This window comes from Siphateles boraxobius, unplaced genomic scaffold, assembly GCF_051911475.1.
Source record: "Siphateles boraxobius isolate OS27281-9 unplaced genomic scaffold, OSU_SipBor_1 60, whole genome shotgun sequence".
Taxonomy (NCBI): Eukaryota; Metazoa; Chordata; class Actinopteri; order Cypriniformes; family Leuciscidae; genus Siphateles; species Siphateles boraxobius.
Window position 1 is genome coordinate 405,478 of NW_027509187.1, and position 20,181 is coordinate 425,658.

Genomic DNA, 20,181 nt, shown 5'->3' on the forward strand with positions numbered 1-20,181 from the left:
AGTAAAGTATGAACATCTCATGAGAAGGACTGTGTATTTCCTTGTTTGTCTAGTCAAACCTGATAGTCAGGTTCACTGTCATTTTTACACATTTCAGAGGTTTTAGGAATCAAACGGAATGGATTCCAGACGATAAATGATTCTTATCAAGTCACCAAAGTGCAGTTGTCAGTGGATTTTTCCATTAATTTTTGCAAATGCAGTTGATTTGGATTCCCCAAATCTACTTACAGTACATGACTGTCACCACTATTTTTATTTTATTTTGTATTATTACACAATGGCAAATATGATTGCAGTTTCTGCACATTTTTACAAATGGGCAAAATATTCATGTTAAAACCAATCACAAAGAATACAGTAGATAATGATTATGTGTTTAAAAAGCTAAAGGGTTGAAAATAACAAGATAATCTAACCATTGATAAAGACAATCAGACACTCCTCTATGAATGTATAGCACGAAACCTGAACATTGTTAGCTGATCGTATCTATTGGCTCTCAGTGAAGCTCAAACATCATGTACAAAAGAGACACACTGAAGAGGATGAATATGGTTGAATTATTCCCTAAACAAACTCTGATTAGCAACTAATTGAATTGAAATGGAGACAACTTTGACCCAAATGTTCATCATAAGCTTTTGTGTGTCCAAGGTAAATGGATGTCAAGTCAAGTCACATTTATTTATATAGCGCTTTACATTTACATTTACATTTACATTTAGTCATTTAGCAGGTGCTTTTATCCAAAGCGACTTATATTTGAGGATTAAACCAAGCGAGTCATCGTGGAGAGGCAAAAACAACGCAAGAAGTGCTCAGAATACAAAGTTCAAGACAAGACGAGCAGCAGCATTCTGGATCAATTGTAAGGGTTTAGTTGCACATGATGGAAGTCCAGCTAGAAGAGCATTGCAATAATCAACCCTAGAAATAACCAGGGGCAGGACGAGAAGTTGTGTTGCATGCTCAGTTAGGAAAGGCCTGATCTTCCTGATGTTGTGCATTGCAAACCTGCATGATCGAGCTGTCTTTGTAATGTGGTCTGTGAAGGTTAGCTGGTCATCAAAGATTACTCCAAGATTTCTGACCGACCTTGATGGGGTGATTGAGGAAGAATCTAGCTTGATAGTGAAGTCGTGCTGTAGAGACAGACTGGCAAGGAGAACGAGAAGCTCAGTTTTTGCCAGGTTGAGCTGCAGGTGATGTTCCTTCATCCATGCCGAGATGTCCGCCAGACAGCTTGAGATTCGTGCAGCTACTGTGGGATTATCTGGTTGAAATGAACGGTAGAGCTGGGTGTCATCAGCATAGCAATGGTAAGAGAAACCATGTGCCTGTATGATGGGTCCCATTGATGTGGTGTGAATGGAGAAAAGGAGGGGTCCAAGCACTGAACCCTGGGGAACCCCTGTGGTCAGTTGATGTGCTTTGGATACCTTACCTCTCTATGTGACCCTGAAGGACCTACCTGTGAGATAGGACTCAAACCAGTGGGGGGAAGTTCCTTTGATGCCCAGAGATGATAGGGTGGCCAGAAGGATCTGATGATTCACAGTGTCGAAGGCAGCAGACAGGTCTAGGAGAATGAGAACTGATGATTTGGACCGGCTTCTGTGACCAACAGCAATACGGTCTTGGTTGAATGCCCTTTCTTGAAGCCAGATTGGTTGACATCCAGCTGGTTGTTCAGAGACAGGAAAGATGATACTTGGTTGAAACGAACTCGTTCAAGTGTTTTCGCAATGAATGGTAGGAGAGAGACAGGTCTGTAACTCTCTAAAAGTGATGTGTTTAATGTTGGGTCTTTAAGCAGTGGAGTTACCCGAGCCTGCTTGAATGCTGTAGGAAAAATGCCAGTATGGAGGGATGAGTTGATGATGTGTGTGAGTGCTGGTAGAAGTGTGGGAGAGATGGCTTGTAGAAGGGGTGAGGGGTTGGGGTCTAGAGGGCAGGTGGTAGGATGACTGTAGAGGGGAAGTTTAGATACTTCTTCCTCGGTTAGTGGAGAAAGCAAGATGGGGTGAAGTTCAGTGTTCAGATTACCAAAAAATGTTCTTGTATTGTTCAAGGTTTCAGTCATAGAATGTAAAGAGAAAGTGTAATTGAAGAGCATGTAGGACAGAGAGCAAGTTCAGATTCAAACAGTCGTCTGACACGGTCCTCAATTGATCCTTTCATGTGAAAGCACATTAATAACTTTAATAACTGTTGACAATCTGTATTGTATATTGCTTTATACAATACAGATTGTGTCAAAGCAGCTTTACAGAGATAACAAATTGCAACAAAGTTTGTTTCCAAAAGAAAGAAGTGTCACAGTCCAACTTAAGTAAGTTCAGTGATGTTTAATTTTGTTGTAAAAGTTATTAATTTATTTCATTTGTATATATAGCCGCTCTGGAGAAAACCGTGATGTCATCGCCCAGCTCAGTTCAGTTCTCATATAATGGTGTCAATGCAGACAGATCAATAATATTGTTGAATATTAAATTAAATGTTACATTTAAAGATAAATATTTGAGCTATTAGATAAGTTTGATAAAGTAGAAAGTAATATAAAGTATGAACTGCTTCTATGTGTAACGATGTGGATGTGAAATGAAAAATAAACAAATGTATATCTGACACATTTAAAAACCTGCTATACTGAATATACCGGCTAAACTACAACATGACATACCAGGACAAAGAGTCTTTCACATGTTCAGCATGTTAACCCTTAAGAGACCAACTGGAATAATCAGAATAAGCAGTTCATACTTTATATTACTTTCTACATTATCAAACTTATCTAATAGCTCAAATATTTATCTTAACATGATTTACAGGAATTTGCAATCTGAATCACACAATATGGTCATTGTCCACTGACATACAGTATTGCTGATTGTTTATGATCAAATGTAGAAATCTTCTAAGTATTTGATTTGTAATATTTTGTCAAATCTAAACGTTTAGTAATAGAAACACTTCCACACAACATTCAACAATATGGTATTAATAATAATAATATTAACTATATTAACTACATGTAAAAACAGTTTTATCTGAATGTTGCATAAATGCAGCAGTGGATGTTAGTGGTCAACAGTTATTAAAGTTATTAATGTGCTTTCACATGAAAGGATCAACCGAGGACCGTGTCAGACGACTGTTTGAATCTGAACTTGCTCTCTGTCCTACATGCTCTTCAATTTCACTTTCTCTTTACATTCTATGACTGAAACCTGGAACAATACAAGAACATTTTTTGGTAATCTGAACACTGACTGAACTTCACCCCATCTTGCTTTCTAAAAAGAACAATTCAGCGAGTGCTGCAACATTCTTCAAAGCACTGAAAGTAAAACAGCAAGACTCTTCTCATGCATATTATCATAGCATCACGATAGAAAATAAGTAAAACAATTGCAAATATAGCAGTAAAAAGATAATGTTATGATCATTAATCTTTATCATACTATTACTTAACGAAAATTATTACAAAATGAAAAAATAGACTTTGAGGCCAACCATCAAATATATTTATTTTTTTCCTCGTTTGGATCATTCAGACCTTTTTCTCGCCTTAAACAAAATGCCTGAATAAAAAAATTACAACACAATTTTTAGGAAAAGAAAGTCATATTAGTTACAATATCACAAATTTCCACAGAAAAGGAATGACCAAATTATGTTTTTGCATTATTTGAATAAACATGAATCTGATGGTCTTTTTTGTTGCAGCACATTTCCTCAAGTAATACAGAATGAATGTACTATATAGAAATAAACGTAAATGATTAAATAATAATTCCTTTATTAATCCACATGAAATATCATTAATTAAATAAAGAAATGTTTAGAAACCCACAACCAGTGTAGCATCAGTTCCACATTAATTAAAACTACTCTAGACAAAATGCATGTAAAATGTTGTGATACTAAACTAAAAGTGTGTCAGGACACTCATCAGAGGAACAAGTATCAGCATCAGAGAAACACACAGACTAGAAGCCTCAGATACCTTCACTTGTTCTGGGACCCACTTATCTATGAACAGAGAATATATTGCAATTCAGTGAAATATAATGTATTTACATAGAAACCTTTATTTAAGAATTATTAAAATGAATGAACTGTTCACCTGTGTTCCCTTCAGACAACACCAGAGGACCCATGGATATGGAAGCACTGTCATGGAAGTCCAGAGACCTGCCCTCTCTCCGCCGGTGTCCAGAGTCACAGTCCTAATAGAGAAAAGAGCAGAATCCAGCTGTGTGAATCCCTGTTCAATATCACTGAACAACAAGATAAAGGAGTGCACAACGTCTCCAGAAGAGGGCAGCCTTGAACATTAAAGGCCAGATTTACTAACAGATAGAGCCAGCACAAAACCTCTTTTGTCATTTGGAATGTATTGTCATTTTGACAATGTTTCTTTAAGTGACGCTCCGGCCTCCTCAGTTGTACCTATGTCCCCTCTTAATTTGTATGTGCACGGCAGTACCTATTAAAGGATTAGTTCACTTTTTGAACAACTTTTGCTGATAATTTACTCACCCCCATGTCATCCAAAATGTCAATGTCTTTCTTTCTTCAGTCGAAAAGAAATTAAGCTTTGTGATGAAAACATTCTAGGATTTTTCTCCATGTAATGGACTTCATGGGGTACCAAACGGTCCAAGGTCCAAATGACAGTATCAGTGCAGCTTCAAATGGCTTTAAACGACACCAGACGATGCATAAGGGTCTTATCTTACGAAGAACAGAACAGAACAAGGCGAGCATTTGTGCTTATAAAACTTAAACTTTTTTATTTATTTTTGAAATGACCGATCGTTTCGCAAGATAAGACCCTTATGCATCGTCTGGTGTCGTTTAAAGCCATCTGAAGCTGCACTGAACCTGTCATTTGGACCTTGGACCGTTTGGTAGAAGTCCATTACATGCAGAAAAATCCTAGAATTTTCTCATCACAAACCTTAATTTCTTTTCAACTGAAGAAAGAAAGACATGGACTTCTTGGATGACATGGGGGTGAGTAAATTATCAGCAAAAGTTTTTTAAAAAGTGAAATAATCCATTAATAGGTACTGCCGTGCACATACAAATTAAGAGGGGACATAGGTACTGCTCATACTATCACAAACCAAACCACTGGGTGACAGTATGTCGCAAAAGATAACTAAACACAGTCAGTGAGCAGCTGCAACCAGAAACAGAAGATGAGGAGATGCCGAGCATAAATGTCACACTAACAGATGAGATACCAGACAGTGAAATTTTGTCTCAGAAGGTATCATTCAGAACTTTAAGCAATTATCAGGCACTTCTGCACGATGGTGAGCTTAAAAGCTCTAACAGGTGCTAAAGTCCTACTCTAACCACAAGCTGAAGCCTATAACTGCGGTTGACCTTCTGACTAAATACAAAAATACTGAGATATTAGCAGAAACGAGATTGTGGACATTTCACAAGAAAATGTGCTTAGTGGTGCAACAGCAGAAGCCTCAGGCTTAGTAATGTGGTTTGATGCACTGCACCTGACTAAGAAAGAAAATAAAAGGAGACATTCCGGTCAGACAACAACAAAACTAAATGTGCCGACTGGGCTAGATAATTATCCAGAGCTGACACGCACTACTGGAACCTTGCAAGGCAAATACCCAATTAAAATTGACCCTGATGCAAAAGGTGTGGTCCATCCTGTCCGCTGTCCGCCGGCTGTGCTGATAAAAATAATAGAGACACTCCATGAGATGGTTGGAGATGGGTATATCACAAAAGTCAACCAACCGACAAAGTGAGTTAGTTCACTGGTGGCAGCTGTCCGTAAGGACAAGATTAGGATCTGCATTGACCCGAGCGACTTAAGGTCATAAAGAGGGAACATTACCCCATTAAAGAGTACCATGGCAAAATTCAGCATCTTCACAAGAGCACAGCAGCTGCCATCGAGTCCCGTCTCAGGCTTAACAATGATCAATGGACAGAGATATCAGAGCCAGAGAGTGTCGAGGAGCCAAAGTCCGTGGATCATCCTAGTTCATCCCAAACATCACCTACAGAACTCGCGAATGCTAAGCAGACTTCAACAACTGGGTAGTGCACTATTACACGAGGCAGAGTTGTGAAGCCTCCTGACAGGCTCTGCTTGTAGTCGGTAAAGGTGTGGTAAAGACGTCTTGTGGAAGTGATGTGCTAGTAACCTCTTCTTCCTAGTTACACATGTTGATGTTCAACAGTTCATTGTTGTAATAGATTGTGTCATTGACTAAGTTGCATATGTGCTAATGTTTCTTTATTATTATTTGGATGTGCAAGTTTAATGCAAATTCCAGAGTTAAATTAAACAGTAGTGTAATATGCAATATCTGCATATGTATGTAAAGTAGGGGTGTAACGATACACAAAACTGACGGTTCGGTTCTTCCCACGGTTTTGATGGCTCGGTTCGGTGGAGTGGGGTTTAGAAAGCAAATATTGCTTTTTTTGTTTTTCTTAAACAGTGGTTTAATGAAAAAATTGTGTCTTTAAATTTTATTCAATTACAATTAAACGTTTTGCAAGGATTAAAATAAAAAGACCTGCTAATGCTGTAAACTATATAGAGCCAGCACATTACTGTCATGATCCTGGTTCTCTTCTCATGTTTTATTGGTCTCTGTCTCCCTCTTCTGGTCATTCTCTGTATCGGTTCCCTCTTGTTCGCTCTCACTCTTCATTTACCTCTTATCTCCCCCAGCTGAATTTCATCCTCTCATTATCACACCTGTTCTCTATCCTCTATCATTAGCTACTCTCTATTTCTAGTCTCTCGTGTTTCACTCTAGTTTGTCGGATTATAGAGATTGCTAATGTGACGTCATCGTGACGTATTACCAGTGGAGAACACAAAGCATTTTGGGAATCCGCGGCACAAACAGAAGGTGCCAGACTCGATTGCATGGAGGGAAGAACGCAGTGTTCAAGATGCCGTCTACCTGCTGTGTTATAAACTGCAATAGTCCTTGCACAGTTTTGAAAACGAACGTTAAGGGTTGTTTTAAGGACATGTTTGTGTATGCTCGTAGACAGCCACTCTGAAGCGGTCAGAGGCGATTCTAAAAGATTCAAAAAGTCGAGACAGGACCCATCGTCAAAATTCTACCCACCACTCTAACTTAGTTCATCCAAAACAAACTAGAAAATAGACTCAAAGTGCTAAATACCTGAATTATCCTTTAAGAACGGATCAATATATTAGTTTACCCTAATTTTAATTAACCCTAACTTTATTCTCATCTGAATGGTAAATAATTGATTTTCGTATACAATTATACTACCATTAAAAACACATTTGATTTTATTTTATAATCAATGTAGAATATGTAACTGCTCTGAAGACAAGAAATGAAAACCAATGTGATATGATTAATGTCCAAAAGATGTAACCCACAGACTGTTTTGAAATGGGGTTGGATAAATATGTTGCTTTTAAAACTGTGTGTGTTTGGTTGGGTGACAGTTGTAGGTTACAGTTTGACAAGAGTTTAGAGTGTGACAAAAGCACAATGTTGTGTTTTATTGCGAGTGTAAGTTACACAAATATAAGTAAACACTTTGCAGTTTGAATGATAACCTCTATGAACAAAATGACGGAGTATGTTTTTAGGTTTCCAAATTCCACTGTTCGATCGCGCCCACGTCTCTCTCTCTCTCACACACTCACACACACACACACACACACAGATCGCGTCTCTCTCTCTCTCTCTCTCTCTCTCTCTCTCTCTCTCTCTCTCTCTCTCTCTCTCTCTCTCTCTCACACACACACACACAGTTCGATCGCGTCTCTCTCTCTCTCTCTCACACACACACACACACAGTTCGATCGCGTCTCTCTCTCTCTCTCACACACACACAGTTCGATCGCGTCTCTCTCTCTCTCTCTCTCTCTCTCTCTCTCTCTCACACACACACACACACACAGTTCGATCGCGTCTCTCTCTCTCTCTCTCTCTCTCTCACTCTCTCTCTCACACACACACATCACACACACAGTTCGATCGCGCCTCTCTTGACATGAATTCTGACTGCATGCAGATAGATGAGAGAGAGCGAGGAGTGTGGTGCTTAAAACATTAGCATACTTTTGAACGGACGACAGTTTTCTGGTATGGTCCGACAATGTTTTCTTTAGCCCGCTGCATTTTGTAGGATTATATTCTGTTTTTCACACTATTTTTATTTTTTTCATGCCAGAACACTAGCTTGCTATGCCAGCCCATGTAAACGGGCCAAACATACCCATAATTCTTTGCGTTCTGATGACGTTGCCGCCCAGTTGGTCACATGTCTTAGCGATCTCTATTGTTGACTGTCATGTTCGTTACCGCTATTGAACTGTTGTTATCTGTTTTGTCCCGTCTAGTCCAGTTGTCTGTTATCCATGTGCAACTTACCCAGATCAGTGGTTACCTGTGTTGAGTCCTGAAGAGGTGTGAGGGATCTGCGCTTCTCCAGTTCTACTCTGCTCACCCTTCAACAGTCCTTGAGACCTGCTGCGTGCACTCCTCTGTTCCTTCAAGAATATTTTGAGACTATTTCTGTTGATCGGCCGTTGCGGCTCTGCCTTGTTTCCATTAAAGACTGTTAACCTGCTTTTCGTCTCCTGAAGTTTCCTCACGCAGCAGTCCTCGTGACAATTACTATAACATCAAAGGTTAACAACAGAGCTTAGACTTTTAGCCTAAATTCAGATGCTATTTATTTTTTAGATATAATAATCAACACCCAACACATTGTACGAAAACATGTAAACTGAACAAAAGGCAGCTTTTGCATTAACTTATGTTTTTACTTTAATTCGTAATTGAAATATAATAGTTTACACAGTTGCTGTCATTTTCATGAAAGATATTTTCTATATACATTAAATAATCAAGATATCGTTAACAGGTTAAGTACTGTAACATATAGCCTCATATATAGGCTAATATAGTGCATTTATTTAATGCAAGAGTTCATTTGGATGACGGCCTGCTGATGTAAATTTAATGCTATGTGACAAACTAAGCTGTTTTATTGATGTCTTTCCGCTGCTGAAACACTGATTGAGCGATTACACGAGTTATGCCTTTCAGTAAGTATACTGTATCTTTCAACATACCTTCAGGTGTCCATTCATGTTTATTCTGTAACTGAGGAAGAGATGATCGCGTTTACTCGCGCTGCCGCTTGAAATGAGTAGCTAGAACAGTGATGTCACGCCACATCAATGAGCGCTAAAACGGCATTTATTGTTTGAAATTCGTGATCAAATAGACATAATTTAAAAGATTACACCTTGCTTGTTATCAAAAGTAACAAAACACGGAGCTCGCTATTATATTGTTAATGGTGGTTAGGCTGCAAAACTGAATTCGATGTGTACACATAAGACATGAGGTCCAGTGAGCCAGGGCTGGCCGGGGTAGCACCATAGACAGTAAAAGAAATGGACACAGCGACCCCCTTGATTTCAACGGAGAAAACTGAACCCCATTAGAAGCACTCACTCCTTGATGGCTGAGCGACTGCGCAGGCTCAAACTGAGCTTGACAACAGTCTGACAGTTGTAAATCTTCTAGTAGCTGTGCCAAGACAAATCTGAATCACCTAATTCCTCAAACACATTGTTGAAATATTTTGTCCCGGTGCTTTTATGGACTCTCTATCTATGGGCTTCTTCCTTTACTTTATGCCTCCATGTCCCCCCGATTGCCTCATAGACAGTAAAAGATTGCCTGCGAGCTTCTCCTCCTGTCTATACGGTAATTTCTCTACAGTGCGACAGAGAGTTGCGTGGTTATTGCGCAATCGTTAGCCAATTTTTACAAAAACGGCTTCTACGGGGCCATAACGTAAGATACAAAGTAATGGAGCCTTTTATGCATTGTCCTGTTTCTTTAGAAATAAATAATGGACAAATTAAGTCTTTGGACGCCTCAGATATAAAGTTATTCGCTGTCAAAGTGACGCCAAAATGAATGGGAGTCAATGGAATGCTAACAGCAGGTGAAGTTCTGCTACAATGGCGGCGCCCGCGAGGCTTCAGTTTCCGGCTGATGGATTACCCCCTTGATTTAAACCCTGCTTGTTCAGTCACACATTGTGAAGTTCTGTTTGCCCCGCTGCATTTCTAAGCGTATTTCTATCATTGTATCTTCTGCCTGTGTTTTGACCCTGCCTTGGATTACTGTTTATGACTCTTCTCTGGCTGCTTATGATCTCTGTTTACCTGGACTCTTACTTCTGTTTTCTGCCTGTCCTGACCGCTGTCCTGCAGAGTTTAGCTACCTTAATCAAACACACCTGAACCACAAACAAGCTCTTCAGGATCACTTGGGGCAAAAAGTATATATAAAAATATTAATAATAATAATAATAATAATAATAATAATCACAGGCCAGGTGAGCTTAAGCAGATTGGAAATAAACGTAGTAGGACAATGGGTCCGCAGGAGCAGAGTTGAAGCTACAGAATAAGTGGAAGACTGAATCCATGCAGGACTGCTCTCTCAAGAATGCTCTGAAATAGCGACACTAAAAGCAAATAATAATCGCTTCAGTTCAGAGTTCAAACGTATATAATTAGTCACTATCATTGTAGTAATCATTACAGGGATATTTAATTTATCATGAATAATAATTATGTTGGGGTGGGTTTCCCCAATAAAACAAACCGTTATTTAAAAAAGAAAATGCAGGGGCAGTTGAGTTTATGTGTAATGTGCTCGAGTAAAAAAACATTATAGTTTATGATTTGAACTTGGCTCCCTTACTTTAAACAAATTCCACCACTAGACTATCATGTCTTGGTGCACCTTAAATGACCATTAGGACCCTGATTTTACGTTTAATAGACATTAAGCATGATTTAATATTGGGAAATTATTCTGTCAGTTCACAGACAGATTATAAAACACTCACCATTAATCATCATCAGTAGTGACACACACAGTGAGATCAGAGATTCAGTTATATATATATATATATATATATATATATTTTTTTTATTTTTTTTTTATGTAGGTTTGTAAAAACAACTTAAATTATAGTTAACAGATATTTATAAAAGATAATTTAGCAAAATGATTTAGATTGGTCAAAAATCTAGTCACTTGAGCCAAACAGGACAAAATGAAGAGACGTAACTTTACCTGAGATCAGATGCTGATGCAGAGCGAACTCAGGGAGATTCTCAATACAGTGATGCTCTCACAATCGTATCAGTGCCTTTAATAACTGTGGGTGGAAGTTTACTGGAAACGTGAGCAATCTCTAAACAATACCTTCAAGAAGCGTTTCATTTCTTATTTTGTTAGAGATTGTATCGCTACTTGCCATTTAATTGTTTGACTTCATTGTGCAGCTCTATTGTGTACTGGCTGCTCTGATATTACAGTGAAAACAATAGTTAATGTATATGTTGACCTAAAATCAGATCATGTTCCTCTTCATCTGGATCAGTAAGATTCCCAGCAACAATATATAAATATATAATAAAATCATGACATGAGAAGGATGGAATACTTTGGAAATTTCTAAATGAAGGCGCAACCATCGGACAATGAAATGCTTTGTTAATAATTGTCAGCAGAGTTGAAAAACAGGTTGAGAAGAAAAGACTGCTAAACACTAAGAATGAAGTGTGAAACCACCAGGAACCCTTTAGTCTCCAGTGTCACCATTTTCCAGAACTACAACCTATAGGAGTCTCCAGAAGTACAAGATGTCAGTTTCTCAGAGAAGGAGAACTGAGTAATTATTATACAAAACTGAATAAAAGGCATTTTTAGTCCTCATCAACAATTACATATCGACTATAAATGATGATATATAATCTTAATAGTAATTACGATTGATGTGGTTTGGAATTGGTAAAATGTGCTTTGAGTTTGAATATCGACTTGGGTTCACTGTACGATTTTGGCCACAATTTAACCGTCTGAGACTAATTTTGAGAATCCTAAAAGATTCCTCTGATCTGAAGTCTTTAATGTCAGACTGTACATCAGTACTAGCGATCAATGATAACTGAGATCCCACAGTGATATGGCTTAGAGCGGGGATCATGTTCATACAGTCTGACAAGCTACAGTCATAAAGGACTATAATAAATTGTACAGTGTGCATTTGACTTTAATTATGCAAGCACTGAATATGACAAATTAATTGGTTTATCACAGTACCATCACATCCTTGCTCAAGTTGTTATAGTGATTGAATATAATTCTAAACCATTATTTAACAGGCCAAAAGGTCTCACATCAGTAGTTTAACCCTTTAGGAAGCACTAGTAGAATAATCACAACATGTTTAAAACAATTACACCTGAAAGGAACATTTACATTCAACGTATAAATCTCACAGTGAACATCACTAGTAGAATAATCACAACATGTTTAAAACAATTACACCTGAAAGGAACATTTACATTCAACGTATAAATCTCACAGTGAACATCACTAGTAGAATAATCAAGACATGTTTAAAACAATTACACCTGAAAGGAACATTTACATTCAACGTATAAATCTCACAGTGAACATCACACGACATGATCATAGCAGAGTTTATTGATATATTTAGCAATCTTCCAAATATGTAATTGAAAAAAATGTCACCAACAAAAATGTATATAACATGTAGCAATGAATCTTAGTGGTAACAAGTTATTACTGTTCTGCCCTTACACAAGAGTCCATTCAATAAATCACAGAAAATTTGACGCAGCTTAAAGGAACTTTCAGAAGTGTAAGTGGACAACTCTGACATGAACAAACTGATGTTTCATTCTCTTTCAAAAGTCAATGCAGCAGAACTGCAGGCCTCTGAACATGCATTTCCAGGTACTTTATAGGCTTTAGTAAGATAATATTAAAAAAGAGTGTCTAAGGACTGCTTGTACATGAACTTATTGAATGCAGCCTTACTACTTCAGTTTTTCTTCACTTTGTTTAATTAAACTAAAACTAGAACAAAACGAAGAATTTGGGTAACAGTATTTGAGCATTGACTGAACCTCATTGTATCTTACCATATCAGAAAGAACAATTCAGTGCGGTAACATTCTTCAAAGCATTTTTAACCAAGTTAAAGAACTGAAAGGAATAGTAGAACAGGAATGTTTTTATAGAACCTTTTATTGTTTTTGCAAACACAAATTTGTTATTATAGCATGTCCTTTAAAGTATGAATATATATAAAAATAGTCCTTTTATGACTAACGTAGTGTATAACAATTGTGAATGATTAATTAAATAATTAATAATTAAATAATTGTTGGTTCTTGTAAGTAAACAAACAAAGGCTACACACCATCAATGACAAAGAAACAATTAGAAACCAGTGTGGCATCACTGCCACATTCATTAAAATGGCATTAGACAATATGTATGTAAATTCTGTGGTACTAAACTAAAAGTGTGTCAGGACACTCATCAGAGGAACAAGTATCAGCATCAGAGAACCACACAGACAAGAAGCCTCAGATACCTTCACTTGTTCTGGGACCCACTTATCTGTGAACAGGGAATATAATGCAATGGAGTGAAATATAATGTATTGATGACCGAAATCATCAGAAACCTTTATTACAAATGATTAAAATGAATGAAACGTTCACCTGTGTTCCCTTCAGACAACACCAGAGGACCCATGGATATGGAAGCACTGTCATGGAAGTCCAGAGACCTGCCCTCTCTCCGCCGGTGTCCAGAGTCACAGTCCTAATAGAGAAAAAAAATCCCTGTTAAACATCATTGATATTTAATTCACAGTTATAACCGTTTTTTCTTTGTGAAAGGAGTGCATCCTCGAGTGTACAGCCAAAACAAGTATTTTAGCAGCCTTTTAGATTAATTTAAAGCTTTACTATGAAACTTTTTTTGTTCTAAATATACTACATTTTTAATAATTACAGAGCACAATGTGTATCCATCTACCAAACAGTGTTTCCGACTTACCCTGAATCACTACAGTAAACCCATAATAATTATTTATATTTTGGAGCTGTCGGGATGCATTTCACATGAAACTGCATACTCTATCATTCTTCTATGCGCTTTTACTTCATATCTGTAAATAAAGGACAGAAGGTCAGGCTACTATTATGCCGTGGAAGGTTTCGTAGTAGCTTGAAGCCACAACAGATAAACCTCGAACTGAAGTGTTTGCAAGCAAAAAGGGAAAGCAATAGAAATACCGTAATAAAAAGGCCCGTAATAAAAACACAAATCAGCATCGGCTTGGCTTTTCAGAAATACATTTACATTGCTTTGCATCACATTTGCTGTGCATTTAGTTCAGATCACCTAACCCGTCCCCACCACTAACCCTAAATCTACTGCAACTAAACTCCACTCTAGCAAATGCCTAACCCCAACTCTCCATTAGAGGCCCCCATTTACACCAAGCGGAATCAAAGAACGAATTAGTGTGACGTCATTTCGAACAAAATCGTGCCAAAACAAAGTTGTTTTTTGAGCCGTTTCAGGAGTTTGAAACATTGCCAAAGCAAACTTTCAGGTGAAGTCCTCTCCGGCTGGTAGACATCTTCGTAATACCATTGGTCCGTGGCAATTACATAATAGGTAGATGTGTGCTCTGTGGCTCCACCTTCTTTGACGTGGAAATCTTCTCCAATTCATCACTATGATCAGAACTTTCTTATCTGCAGTTCTCACCGCTGTTCTTTTGTTGTGCGTTTATTTTGTTATTGAGACGAAAGCACGCAGCACATACACCGATGAGCAAAAGCATTATGACCACCTGAAAAATATGCTGTTGCAGAGCCGACCCACCGAGTCATGGACTCTACAAAACCCCTGAATGTGTCTGGTATCTGGCACCAAGACGTTAGCAGCAGATCCTTTAAGTCCTATAGGTTTCGAGGTGGAGCCAGAACATGTTGGTCCAGCACATCTCACAGACGCTCAATTGGACTGAGATCTGGGGAATTTGGAGGCCAGGGCAACATCTCTGCACCATGTTCTTCAATCCATTCCTGAACAATGTGTGCAGTGTGGCATGGTGCATTATCCTGCTGATAGAGGCCACTTCAACCAGGAAACACCATTGTCAAATTTAAGTCCACATTAATGGCCGGACCCAGGGTTACCCCGCAGAACATTGCCCAGAGCATCTCACTCCCTGCACCGGCTTGTCGTCGTCCCACAGTGCATCCCATCACTTCACATACACAACCATCCATGTGATTGTAGGGACAGAGACAGATCAGACACACAATTATGTGTTATATTTAACAAATAACCCACTATACCCGCACCCATGAAGCAAACCATGAGGTAGAGTTCAAAGGCACAGCCCCGAAAAGCAACTAACACCACAAATACAGAGCCAGGCATTGGTTACCATGGCTCAAAGGCACATCAGCAAGATAACTTTTAAAAATCAGAGGAATTTAGAGAGTTTTCCCTGTCACTTCATTCTATAGGCAAGACAAGATACATAATGCCCATTAAAAAAGACTTCTCTCCATTAATTCATTGACAAATCTTTCTATGAATGAACATGAATATCCCCAGGACATTTTGTGTATTATTACTGTTTTGTATGTTGTCTTTTGTATTATATACCGTTTTATGCATGCCTTATGATATGATGTAACCTTATTGGTATCATGTTTCATATCAAAATGATCCTCGTTGAATTGATTGCACAATGCAGTACATCACCTCCTCATAGCGTTCATGCATGTGATATTAATCAGAGTATAAAGGAACACAAAACCACCAGCCCACTCTGACTTTCAAACAAAGGAACTTTTCCCACTTGAAATTATACCCTTTTCTTTGGTCAAGTGAAACTGGAGAGGTGCGACCTCTGCAAAACATAAAAGCCACTATGTCCTGACGCTTCTTTGAGTTGTTTCTGTTGAAAAGAGTATAGAAATTATGTCCGACCGTGACGCCACAGGACTTCCCCTTGCCGGCGGGGCCTCAAAATTACAATAAGTCATATTGTAACTTTCCACCTGGGAAAGAGGACTCTACGACAACTAATTTGCTTTATGTTGTAAAAGAAAACGGGACTCATTGGACCAAGCGACCTTCTTCCACTGCTTCAAGGTCCAGTTCTGACGCTCACATGCCCATTGTAGGTGGACAGGAGTCATCATAGGCACTCTCACTGGTCTACGGCTACACAGCCCCATACACAGTGTTGTGACAGATTCCTCCCATAACCATCGTTCAAAATTTGTGTTTTGAATGATCTTGCTAATTACGAGAAATGATTGTTTGCTTAGCATCTAATCTACCAAGACCTTAATATTTGAACTTGTTAGCAGAAGATCAATGATATTTCCTGTGACTGTTCATAATGTAATCAGAGTATATAGGGACACAAAACTGCCAGCACAGTCTATTTCTATATTCATTTAGATATTCATCTAAACACCATTCACAGCAGTGTGGGTGGCGTAGAGATGTTCGTTAACAGTATATCGCTGTAAAGGTATTTCCAACAAAAAATAACTTTGCCGTGAGTATATCGGGGCCTTAACCATAACCACCAGAAGTAACTTTTTATGCTTCAAATACTATAGCACATAGTGTAACTTTAACTATCATTTTTATATATTTGCTACTTAACATCAATGTGGTGATGTTAAAGTAACAGCAATAGATCCGTTACAATACATTTTACAAAAATATAATTCACTAATAGTATGAGAGGTTTTGTTATCTTACCATTGAGCAACGATTGCTTGACAGAAGGCAAAGGTGAACAGCACAGTGCAGGTAAAGCTTAGTGGAGTTTGCAGTGAAGATAAACATCCTGAAGGAGAAACGGCTGGATGTCGAGACGCCGTTCTGCAGCAGATCCACTGTGTCGTCATTTGGATTGGGACACCTGAGAATATCGATAATGATAAATTCCTTTTTGAAACAGTCAATACAAAGGGATCTACTGTAAATCATCACACATTTGCATTCCATGTACAAAAAATGGAATCTTGTGATTTAATTCTGGAATACTGAAAGACAAAGTATCTACGACAATCCTAAAACTCATTTGATTATTATTTTGTCAGTAAATAATGTTACATTGAGTTAAGGCTAAGCTTAAAAGAATAGAAAGAATCCCAGCTTTACTCTGAAAGGATGAGATCCCAGCGGAGGCTGTAATCAGGATCATTCACAGGTGTAGCCCAACACGTGTCCATCACCAGGGCAAACTGGCGGCTGTCGACCCCCTCAACACGAACTTCCACATGAATCTCCTGGTCGAGCTCTGCATTCACTCTACCAGTGAAGGGCCGGGTAAACTCACTATCCACATATGGAATCATCCTGACCCGATATCTGCCTTCACCAGCGGGAAGGATCTTGCGCACCATGCTGTTGAAATATTCAAGATCCTTTTAAAAAAAAATTGGCTCAACTCAATGTATATTTTTTAAAATGTAGATTAATACATTTATATTACATTAAATCATATTATATATTTTTACACATTTTTATACTGTGCATTAGCTTTTCCTGCTTAAAAGATTCCTACCTCTCCAGTGGGTTTATCTCCAAATTCATGGAAAGTTTTTGTGATTGAGGATAAGCACAGCTGAAAGAAAGCTTAAGGATTTTCTCTCTGCTAATGATTAGACCTTCTGTCCTCGGTGTCCCCAGAATAAAGTTATCATAGATGAAGTGGGTGCTGTTAGCCTGTGGACAACAAATATACAATTTTATAATTTAGCCTAAATTGAATTCAAGGTTGCAATTTTTGAAATTGCAACAGCAGACACCAAGTCAAAATTTCCCTCAGTCAAGAGAAATATTGGTGGGTTACATCTTAATGGTGGACAGGGTGGGCAAATGTTCCAAACTTTTTCATAGCATGGTGTGTGCATCCTTCCCCACTTAATATCTCTTTTGGGAGGTCTGTTTGGGCCTTTCTCTTGGTTTGTTACAGATTCTTCAGTACCCTTACAAGCCTCCATACAGACATCTCAAAGTCTCATAGAGATTCCCAAAGTGGTCAAACTCTGTTGGTTCCATCAGGCAATACAAATAATTGGATGGTATATTTGAATAAAACATACATAGTTAAACCTACCACAAGATTTGTACCACAGATGTGTTCATCATTATCAAAATGGAATTCCACTCTGCCATTCCGGACCGTTCCTTTGCAGCTGGGATCATTGAGGTGTAAGACATCAGCTGGAAAACCAGCCTCAAAGAGCTGACAGCGAGACACAGACATGGAGCCAGAGCTGCTTTCACAGGTTTCTGAGACATCTGAGAGAAAAAGCAAAACAAATTAATGACTGAATATTGTATTAATATTTTAAATTTAGTTGTGGAATGATACCAACCAAAAGAGTCGGAATGTGATGGTGTGTGATGGTCCTTTTTACATAAACAGCCGTAAACCCCATTTTTCATCCCACAGCTTTCGTTCTCAGAACAGCTGAGTTCAGAACAAGGATTTCCATCAACTAGAAGTGGAAGCACAGAGAGATAAAATACAAATCTTCTTATTTTTCTTTTCTGCAATTAACCTCTGTTGTAGCTTGCTTCCTAAACAAGCGTTCAAATAAACCTGGAATTGTACACTATAAATTGTGTTGGCTCTGTGACAAGCTGCTTATGTTACACTATTTGAAGTCACTATGGAAAACAGCATCAGCTAAATGCACCTCACTAACATAAAGAAAACTTCCACTTTTACTATAACTAAGCGTTGTGTGTACAAAATCTTACACCCTGACTGATTACTGCTCTTGATCTCAAGTATCTTTTTTTTCTAGTGAATTAAATGGATCTTTTTAACATTTATAATAATTTCCCTCTTGAGGTCCACTGATAATAATAGTCTTTCAACAAACTTTGAAGAGTTTTTCAACAAACTTTGCAACCACCTGAACGTTATAATTAAATGGGGTTTATTTGTATTGGGAGGGGGACTTTGTACTATACATTTACAGAATATGACATTTTACAAAATATGACCTTTTATGAATACACTAGATGAACTCTGTGGGCACATGATGAAGCCACACACATAAAATATGTAAGGGATAATCCACGGCTAGCCATGCATTAAAGGATTTTAATGCACGACGTAGAGGCAACCACCCTCCGCTTCGCGTCGGGTGGTTCTTCGCCTCTACGTCGAACTGATTTAAAGATGGCATTGCTTGACTTGAAGTCTTTATCACTTATAATGTTGTATTTTGTAATGTGACGGTTTATACCTGCTCTGAGACGCATCAAACTTGCAACACTGTATTCGCGTCCAGCGGTAGACTGAACAGAGGCATAAAACTCCCGCAATGTCTCATTTAAAAGAGAAGCAGAGTAGGTCTCGAAATCACAATTTTTCTGTCTTAGGCGCAGAAAGTCTCTGAAAGTGTTAACTGCCCATTTAGTTGTCTTTTTCGTATTGACCTCATCTTTGTCGTCTTCGATCTTATCTAACGTTAGCTCTGTCGGTGTTAATTCTTTGTGCCACTTTTAGACATTCAACGTCTTCTCCAAGTCTTCTATTTCGTCTTGTGCCTGGGCCCATTTCTCAAAATTGCCATATTCACCATACAAATTAAACGATTAACGATATGCAAAAATCATCCATTTAGCCTACCCAAATAAACGCTTGCAAGTGTAACTGTGTTACTATGGTTACCAATGATTATAGTAGTGCATTCATTTCGAAACTGTAATCAAACTGACTGGAACTACCTGTGCATTAAACGGTTTTACTGCACACCTTCCAGCCAATCAGAATCGAGTATTTAAACAGCCCGTGGTATTATTGTTCAATAACATGTTTAAACAGATGCATTATATGCATTCAAAACATTGCATTGAGTTATATGAAACTTATCAGAAAAATTGGCAATTAAAACAAAACCTTATTGTTTTTATCTATTTCTAGAAAGATAAAACTCTTACCTTTAGAGAGGTTGTGTCCACCGTCCACCCTGAAGGCCCAACGGCCTGTAACATTGACATTACTGGACCTCTTGAGGTTTGGAATAAAGCTCCCGTTGACTGATCCAGGAATCACAAAGTAGTGTGTGCAGTTTACAGTGTCATAACCAGCCTGTATAATACACGTAACAAATGCAAATTATATATTTAAACAGTATACATACATACATACACTAATATAGTATTGAATAGTAACATTTTTTTCTGATAC

The 20,181-nt window shown here is 38.2% G+C and overlaps 2 protein-coding genes across 3 annotated transcripts in view; both read right to left on the bottom strand.

Annotated features, from left to right (window-relative positions):
- LOC143718244 (alpha-tectorin-like) overlaps positions 1 to 20,181 on the bottom strand; it is a 76,137-nt gene that overhangs the window by 51,843 nt on the left and 4,113 nt on the right. The window lies entirely within an intron of this gene.
- LOC143718260 (uromodulin-like) overlaps positions 13,139 to 20,181 on the bottom strand; it is a 39,825-nt gene continuing 32,782 nt past the window's right edge. Inside the window, exons 2-6 of the mRNA XM_077209280.1 lie at positions 17,536 to 17,625; positions 17,130 to 17,375; positions 16,725 to 16,887; positions 13,637 to 13,739; positions 13,139 to 13,532 (exon numbers count right to left, since the gene is read on the bottom strand). Of these exons, the coding sequence (XP_077065395.1) occupies positions 13,429 to 13,532; positions 13,637 to 13,739; positions 16,725 to 16,887; positions 17,130 to 17,375; positions 17,536 to 17,564 (645 nt within the window). The 5' untranslated portion in view covers positions 17,565 to 17,625 and the 3' untranslated portion in view covers positions 13,139 to 13,428. The remainder of the gene's footprint in view (positions 13,533 to 13,636; positions 13,740 to 16,724; positions 16,888 to 17,129; positions 17,376 to 17,535; positions 17,626 to 20,181) is intronic.